The sequence below is a fragment of the Grammomys surdaster genome, unplaced genomic scaffold, assembly GCF_004785775.1.
Source record: "Grammomys surdaster isolate TR1022 unplaced genomic scaffold, NIH_TR_1.0 100, whole genome shotgun sequence".
NCBI lineage: Eukaryota > Metazoa > Chordata > Mammalia > Rodentia > Muridae > Grammomys > Grammomys surdaster.
Window position 1 is genome coordinate 5774223 of NW_021604579.1, and position 8285 is coordinate 5782507.

Sequence of the window (8285 nt, forward strand, 5' to 3'; positions counted from 1 at the left end):
AAGCTAGAGGGTAGAGTCAACTGCTAAGAGCAGCAGGGACCAAGGTGGGGGAGTGGGGGGTAAAGCATCCAGTCTGTCTCCTGTTCCCTTATTCCTCTTTCTCTTTTAAACTTGTTTTCTCAAGACCAGAGGTCCCTGGTCCCTTGTCTGGTACCTTTCTTTCTCTGAGTTCAGAGCAGGGTAAGCATCTCCCCCTTTCCCCAATTTCTGCCTCCCCCAATCCCTCCAGAGTCCTTACCCAATCATCAGCACCCCTTTCTCCCAATTTCTGCCACTTCACTTGCCTGAGAGTGTGGACACTCCCCTGCTGTGACCCAGCTGACTCCTGAGGGGAGTCCCGGTGTCCTGATGTTTGAGGGGTTGGTCCAGCTCAAGTCGCTGAATCCGTGCCTCGCCTGGGAGAGCTGGATCAGTCAACGACCGCCCGGTAGGGGATCTGGGAGGATGGGCAAGCCAGGCGGAGATGAGTGGTCAGTTCCTCTCTGTCGACTCTCAGCGGCTTCAGAGGAGACCGCGGCAGCATCTGCGGTGAGTGGGAGGCAGCAGGGGGGCGGGCTGGGACAGCAGAGCCTGGCTGTGGTCTACAGCAGCCTCGCGATGCAGGCGGAGCCCCTTCCCAATGTGGGCGGCCAATCTCACAGGGCTCCCACAGGTTGTCTTCAGCCGAGAAGCCTCGCACACATCCTTCTCTCCTTCACTCCTTCGAGTTCGTGGGTTGTGAGCACCCCAGCAACTAATTCCCCACCGCCCACGCTGTCTAGGCTGTAGTTTTTCCCAACCTGAGTGGAAACAGTGCAACTCCTTCGAGGGCTCCCCTGCCTGCATTCTCTAGCATTTCTGAAGCCCTGGAGGGCTTGGTGCTGGGGAGGGGGCAGGCAGAGTTTTGCCAAGGGTGAAACTTTTTTTTCTTTTTTCAACACTTCTTCCCTAATTAGCCATGAACCCAGGACTCTAGAAAGGGGCGTGGCCACATGCCCTTATAGGCATGAGATGACGGCCCAGAGGCAGCTTGAGGCTGGATTTTGTTGCAGAGAGGCCTGGCTAGACACAGAAGAGAGTGGCTGGAGGACATCTCCCCCCACTGCCCCTTCATTCATCTATAAACCCATTCACAAATCCACCTGATATGCCCACAGAGCACAGGCCAATGAGGATCTGTCACAACCATCAGGCTCAAGGCTCCCAGCTTCTTGCTCTGCCCCTGGAGGCCTGAACCAAGATGAGAGTCTCATTTCCACTCCCTTAGCTAGAGTGGTTTTCCTCCAGAGAGATCCAGTGAGGATGTGACTTCAGGGGCTGCCTAGATCAAGCATCACCCAGCTTAGATTTACTGCTGTGTTCTTTGGACCGGCTCAGTTATGGCCCAAAGTCCAGGTGTTGAGCCTTCTGGAAAGACCCAGTTTCCTTTCTGAGAAGACTCCTGGAAGAGATCTCTCTCCCACTGTCCACCCCTATATCCACTAGGATCACCGGAGAGTTTGTTGGTGCTCAAGTACTAAGAACTACACAGAGGACTGCAAGCTTGGCTCCATCTCTCTTCTCCAGCAGGGTCAGGAGAGAAGGGGCCTCACAGGGGCCACTGAGAGGGTGGGTACTGCTGGAGCGGTTGTATCTGAAGATCCGTGTGCGCTAGAGGAATGGAGGTTTCAGAAAGCCCACATCAGGGAAAAGAGGGAAACAGTAGGGCCAGGCCTTCAGAACTTCTACTCACCTCAAGGCTCTGTCAGCTTCTCCAATGAATGCAGCACTTGCTTTTTTCATGTGACTATATTTTAATTTATTCCTCAATGGTCACAGATATTTCTCTGTGCCTGGCCCCTCAGGTCTCAAGCTTACCATATCCTATTTTAGGGCCACCATACCTGGGAGGGTCAAATAGAAGGGAGCCACCTTTTCCACAGCTTAGGTTTATATCTGCAATTCCCACCCTCTGCCTTTGGTCATCTCTTTGGAGCACAGAGGTGAAGACTGAAGACAAATAGGAGGAAGGGGTTCCTCATCTACCAGAGAAGAGGGTGAGAGGTCACGGTGCTGAGGTGGAGGAAGAGACAAATGACTAGCAACAGGCAAAGAGGCAGTAGAGAGAAAGCTGGAGCAACCAGTCTCTACCGCTGACCAGCGTTTGTGAAATTCACTCCTTGTGGACGTTATCCCACTGCTGGCGGGGAGCTGAGCTCTGTGGCTACACAGACAAGAGGAGACCTGGTTGCAGAGCTTGTCTCTATGACTTTTCCTGGGCACCTAATGAGTCCTTTATCCTGAGATATCTCAGCTTCCTCATCTGCCCAAGATGGGCTCTCCCATGCCGCCTGTTTCCCAATATTCCCCGGATATCTTTGTGCCTGGCTCTCTGCTCTCATGCTTAACAAGGAGAAACAGACCTTAGCAACTCAAGTGATCAGCTCGCCTTTGGAACTACTGGGGCAATGCCAGCGAAGGCTTGTGAGAGGAGTCATTTGCATAGGTCCTGCAAGAATAAGACTGTTCCCAGCTTGTCTTCTCAAAGCAGGACCAGGAACAGATGTCTGTGGAGATCAAACAATATTGCTGTTCCTGGTGCTGAAGACTCTGAGGCTGTGGCAGCCTTCTGCCTGGGCATGTACACCTGAGCTTCCCTAGCTCACACCTTCCTGTGGCGATGCCATAATGTACCTTCCCAGGAAAGACTAGTGGGTAGTTTTTTTCCAACTTAATTTAAGCCACTAGCATTTGCTGAGCAGCTACTGTGTGCCCTGCCTTGAGCTAGGGACTAGGGGAAAAGGCATTGTTCATCATAGTTAGGTAGGCTTGAGAATTGTTTTTGTGAGAGCTAGGGATAGAACCGAGTAGAGTGATTGCCTAGTGTGTACAAGACCCTGGGTTTAGTACTCAGAACAGAGAACAAATAAAATTGCTCACTTTAGCTAGGCATCATTGAGCAGATAAGATAGGCTTAGGCTATGAGAGCCTGTCTTAAAACAAAGAAACACAGTTGTCTTTGTGAAAAAGAATTCAAGCCTTTCTGGAGGTTCCAAGAGAGAGGGGGTCACAGGCTGCTAGAATAGGACCTGGGGGTCATGTAGCTATGGGATGCTTTCTAGAGGAAACAAGGAGCCTTCTTCTTGCAAAGAGGAATGGGAAGAATAGGAGATGGGGGTGGAGAGGCTGTCTGGAGCCAGGTGCTTCACAGCCCTGAGTGGAGAAGTTCAGAAGCAACAGTGTCAGCATTGGGCTTAGCTGGAAAGTTACCTTGCCAATGGTCACCTCTGCTCCTGACACAGACATGACAGACTCAGCCAGGACCCCCATCTGTGGTTCCTGTGGTTAGCTTCTATGGCCGGGATAAGACAACCATCTCTGACTCTAGTCAGGGCCCTGGATCATTTCCAACAAGGGACCAATGAAGGAACAAAGCTGAAATGTTGTCCAGAACAATGAGGCCAGGGAAGGGGGTCTTGAGGGTCTCTCCACAATCCAGGAGGGAAGGACTCTGTTAGGGAGAGGGTCATTGGAAGAGAAGGTAGGCCCAGCATTCCCAGGGCTCACTTCTGCATCTTCCACCTTGAAGGAGGGCCCTGAGTATTGGGAGTGGGGAGGGTGAGACAGGAGGCAGTGTTTAGCCCTCCTCAGTTCCTCGGCCTCCAGGCTTCAGCTTCTCCAGGGTTCTGGTCACCGTGGACAGGCTGCTGCGGGCTCCTGGAGGAGACAGCAGGATACAGAATCCTATTGAGTTGCCAGATCAGAAAACCTAAAGAGAGCAGGGGTCAAAATGCTCCAGGACCCTAGGGCAGAGCTGGGATGGACAGGGAGATGTGGGGGTCCTCGGACCAAGTACAGTGTGAGGGAGCAGACTTGGGAGCTGCTGTTTCAGCCCTAGTCCCATGCCTCCTAGATGTGATCTTGGATCTAGGTGTTGTGCAATCTTTCTGTGCTTCAGTTACCCCATATTAAAAAACCAAAGAAAACAAAACAAAACAAAAAATCAAGTTTATTGTAGTACTTCCCAGCATGTGGTTTGTGAGAACCAAGCTGTTAATGTCAAGTGGTTGGGGCAGCATCTGGAATGGACCCTTCTGCTGAGTAAGCACTAGGACAAGGACATATCAACACATGAGGTTGGGTTGCCTTGGAGACACTTCTGCCTGGGTTTCCCAATGTAGAGAACAAGGTCAGTAAGGGAGAAGATGCCTAGTTTTAGGTATCATTGCCAAGAGCCACATTTCAGCACCGGGAGCAGAGTGGACAGTAACCAGGGCAGGAGGCCCAGTGGGTAGGGGAAGAGAAAGTAGGAGATCCTCTGTCCATGCTGGGCAAGACAGGGAAACCCTAAAGACAAATGAGGAAGGCTTGCACATATGGAAGCTGACATCACTGCTTCGCTGGGGTGGGGACCCTTCTCTGCCTATGACCTTCAAGGCTCCTCCCAGGACCTCCAGAGCTGCTCAGTCAGATAGCAGAGACAAAAGATGGAGTCCAGAACATCAGGCACTTACCTTCTTTACTGCTGTTGTTGCTAGATCTTCCCTCTCCATGGTCTGGTCCTGAGTTAGGATGGATTCTTAGGTTTCCTGCAGGATGAGAGCACCCCAAAGTTCCATCTACTGGGTCATTCCCAAATTAAGCCCAGTTTGAGAAGTTCTTCGTGTTGTCTAATCTCCGTGTGGCTGTCTCTTCTCTCCTGTGCTCCTCTAGGAGCACATTATCTAGGCTGATTTGGGGAAGGGCAGAAGAAACGAATCCTTGAAAAAGTGGTAGTAGTTTTTGTTTTGTTTTTTGAGACAGGGTTTCTCTGTGTAGCCCTGATTGTCTTGGAACTCACTATGTAGACCAGGCTGGCTTGGAACTTGCTCTGTAGACCAGGCTGGCCTTGAACTCAGCATCTGTTTGTCTCTGCCTTCTTAGTGCTGAGATCAAAGGCACTAAGGGTCGGTTTCTAAGGAGGGAAGTAGGTATATGTGAAGCTCCACAGGACTGACAGTGTTGGGAGTTTGGGTGCAGGCTGTGGAAGTAAGGTGGGGACTATTAAGTGGGACACAAGGCCGTGGAGGGTCTTTACTGGGCTGGGGCTGACAATGTCATCTGAAGAGCCTGGACATTTTGGGGAGCTAAATGACTCTTAAGGGAGACAGATTCCTGAGGTTTAGCCATGTTTGCTCAGGCAGCTGCTGGATTCTACTACTCTGTAGTCATGGTGACACTGGCACATAACACACACACACACACACACACACACACACACACTCATCCAGGAGCAGTCTCACATGTGGGCTTGTTCACTGACAGTCACTCACAGGTTTGCACACAAAGGGTCTTGCACACTCCTTGTCAAAGGGTTTGTGGGGGAGGAAGTGCTCACCTATGGCAGGTAGGATGTGGTCCAGGTTGAACCGAGCCTTCAGGAAGGGGTAGGTGAAGATGAGGAGCCCTGAGGAGGGACACAGAGGATGCTGTGATGGGGGAGGGCCCGATTGGTATGAGATGCAGGAGGCTGGGGGTTGGTGGTTTGTTTATGAAGGTAATGTAGGAGGGCACAGGAACAAAGGATCAGGTCTGTGGGGGTGTAAATGGGAGGTGTGTGTGTGTGTGTGTGTGTGTCTCCCCAGCACTCAGCCCTGGCTAGGGATTCAGTACCTATCTTGGGAAGGGGTACAGACTATGCAGGCCACAGGTTTGCAGGCTCTTGGCTCTACTCTGCTCAGGTGAAGAGCAGGTCGGTCACTTTCCTTCTTTGGCTAGAACTGGGCCAGATGACACCAATATCACTGCCCCCTCCCCTTCCATCTCCAGATCTCTCCTCTCTCAAGACCTCTAGTGTGGCCTTCTAGGCTCCACTGCTGCTCCTCCCCACTCAGGCCTGATGGCCAGGAAGCCACAGGGTGGGGATCTGCCCTGCTGTCCTCCCAGACCAAGTGTTCCTGGCTCTCAGTGTTTGAAGATATGGAGCTCCAGATTCTCCTGAGACAGGAGTGGGGTGAGAGATGGCATTCTACATCAATGGCCCTGACCAGGACAGACAGACAGATAGACAGACAGACATACAGACAACTGCTGCTGACACAACAGAGGAGAGGAGAATCTTTTGTCTGAGCTGTCCTGTTTTACAGGCCTCTATCACACCATTCCAACCAGGCTGAGGAATCCTGCCACAAACACAAGATCCCACCAGGTAGTCAGAAAGGTGTGGGACCTCAGTCTGTCCTTCCTTGTAATCCCAGCACACTGAACCAACCCCCAGGATAGCTTTCCTTCCTGCACTCTGAGGCTACACTGTTTATAACAGGTTTTCACTCTCTCCAACCAATCCCCACTGACCAGACCAGCTCTTCCCCTCTTATTCACCTCACCAGAGCCTTACTTCCCAGAAAAACCTCTCTCTGCCTCAGCCCAGTGTCTGCTCACCAAGCCCAGCAGCACCAAGAAAGATACCACCCACAGCAGCGGCAGCCTTGGACACGGAGACACCGATGATGATGCTGCCGGCCACCAGGCCGAGGGCCACACAGGCCAGCTGCAGGCAGTGGAAGTCTCTGGTGCTAATGGGGATGTCCATGCAGGTCTACCCAGGGTGCTGCTTCCAGGCCTCCTGGGAGTGTTGGTCTTCTTGGATGGATGCTTCCTTGTTGAGGTGACACATCCAGGGTGGAAATTTCTGGGCTGTCTTTAAGCCGATCTGGGCCTGGGATTTATCTGCAACCTTATCCCAGTTTCCCAGGGGCCTTGAGGCCTAGCTTGACCTCAACACCCCAGTTTACTCTTCCTCCTGTAAGGGGCTCTGAACCCAGAAGCCATTCCTGGGGTTCCTGCTTGGCTACATTTCCACTTTGGCCAGGGTTCTCTGCAGGTGGGTCTGCCCCATGGGGTGCTCCTCTATCAGCTATCACCTGGGACCTGAGGGAACTGGCCCAAGTTCTGTTGCTAAACTTTTGTCCCAGCTCTGTGGACCCTTCTCAGTTGCCTTGGAGCCTGGGCCTATTAAAGTTTAAAGAAATGCAAGGCGGGGTCAGGGGCAGGCCTAGGAAACAGGTTTCTCAGAGGTACAGGCAGCAAGCAGAAGATAAGTTATTCATGAGCCTGAAATATGAGTGTCCGTTTGCATCCCCAGGGTCCAGTGGGCAGGCAGCCTAGGTTCTACTGTTGGTTCTTGGGCAGGAAAACCGGGCTTATGGCTTTGTATGGGGCTCAGGGGGTAAGGCTGTGAGGACACTCCCAGTCACATGCTCAAGGCTGACTGCTGGCCTCTGCCCCTTGGCCTGTAGTCCTGCTTGGAAACATGGAAGGAGGGGTAGTCCTCCAGGTCTACTCTTCCCTGTGCCTCTCATGCTTCTCCTAGCATCTTGTCAGCTGCTGATCCTAGGTAGGGCTGAGAGGCCTTAGCCCAAGCCTGGATCTTAAGAAGCCCCGTTTATCTCAGGTAGGCATGGGTGCCACACCATTTTAGCATCTAGTAGGAGGAAAGGCTAAACCCTGGCAATTTCTGGCTGGGAAGAACTTGGGTAGGGTAGGGTTGGACAGAGTGACTGGGCAAGAAGTGTCATGAAGTTGGCACGTGGTAGGGATCTTTTAGCTTGAGTACCCCTACCCAGCCTGGCTGACCCAGTCACCCTGTTTGACTGGGTCAAATCAACCCAACTGAGCCTGAGCAGTGGTAACACAATCAAGTCTAGTCCTGATTCCTGTCGCTCTGTTTTAGAGCCTAACTCCAACCCTGATTACTAATTGCATTCCCTGGACTTATATGGATCAGGGTATTCCCAGTCCTCCAGCACAGGCCTGTTCCTACTCTAACCTGTGGGCACGCACGTCTCAAGGTCACATCACCCTTCACTGACTCCCCAGGCCTCCATTTCATTGACCGTTTCTTACCATCAGGTCTTGGGTCTCTACCAGCCTCATGACCCCCTCCCTCCACTGTTTCTTCTCCTCATGCTTTTCTTCCCTTCTCCCTGCTGAGCATCTGCCTGGTGCTTGCTGTCTAGCAAACCTCTCCTTGTTCCTCAGACCTACATGGACAGCCACTCCTGTGCAGCCTTCCTGACCATGCCTGGGCTACTCTACCACCCCAGCTGAAGGGCTCCCTCCTCTTCTTTGTTCTGCTTCTTTTGGAGACTGTGACTCGGCTGCTGGTCCTGGTCTGCTTCTCCTCTCTGGGTATCCATGCACTGGGGCTGGTGGCTTAGGCAGGGTCTTGGTTGGTGTGAATGCAGGAGAAACAGCCTTCTCTGGGGACAATTTTCAGTGAAACAGCTCTTTACTGGGGGAGGATGAAGGCTATATAAACCTTGGGGAGTGGGTAGGGGGTTTGGGGA

At 52.3% G+C, this 8285-nt stretch overlaps 1 protein-coding gene across 2 annotated transcripts; it reads right to left on the minus strand.

Annotated features, from left to right (window-relative positions):
• Positions 1 to 3432: 3432 nt before the first annotated feature.
• Positions 3433 to 6860, minus strand: Kncn (kinocilin). 2 transcript variants are annotated; one of them, XM_028784500.1, is made up of 4 exons: positions 6379 to 6860; positions 5336 to 5404; positions 4473 to 4547; positions 3433 to 3675 (listed from the first exon to the last, which is right to left on the minus strand). In XM_028784500.1, exons 1-4 carry the CDS (start codon positions 6527 to 6529, stop codon positions 3596 to 3598), a joined length of 375 nt encoding a protein of 124 aa, XP_028640333.1. In that variant the 5' UTR covers positions 6530 to 6860; the 3' UTR covers positions 3433 to 3595. The 2 variants fall into 2 exon arrangements, with proteins under 2 accessions (XP_028640333.1, XP_028640332.1); XM_028784499.1 differs by having other exon boundaries at positions 4473 to 4577.
• Between the last annotated feature and the right edge of the window lie 1425 nt (positions 6861 to 8285).

Bases quoted from the DNA above. Each gene is read 5' to 3' on its own strand.
- Kncn (XM_028784499.1), bottom strand. From the start codon at position 6,529: ATGGACATCCCCATTAGCACCAGAGACTTCCACTGCCTGCAGCTGGCC. The intron at 5,405-6,378 runs GTGAGCAGACAC...GTCCCTCCTCAG, and splicing joins TCTTGGTGCTGCTGGGCTTG to GGCTCCTCATCTTCACCTAC. The intron at 4,578-5,335 runs GTGAGCACTTCC...ATGACCCAGTAG, and splicing joins CCACATCCTACCTGCCATAG to ATGGAACTTTGGGGTGCTCT.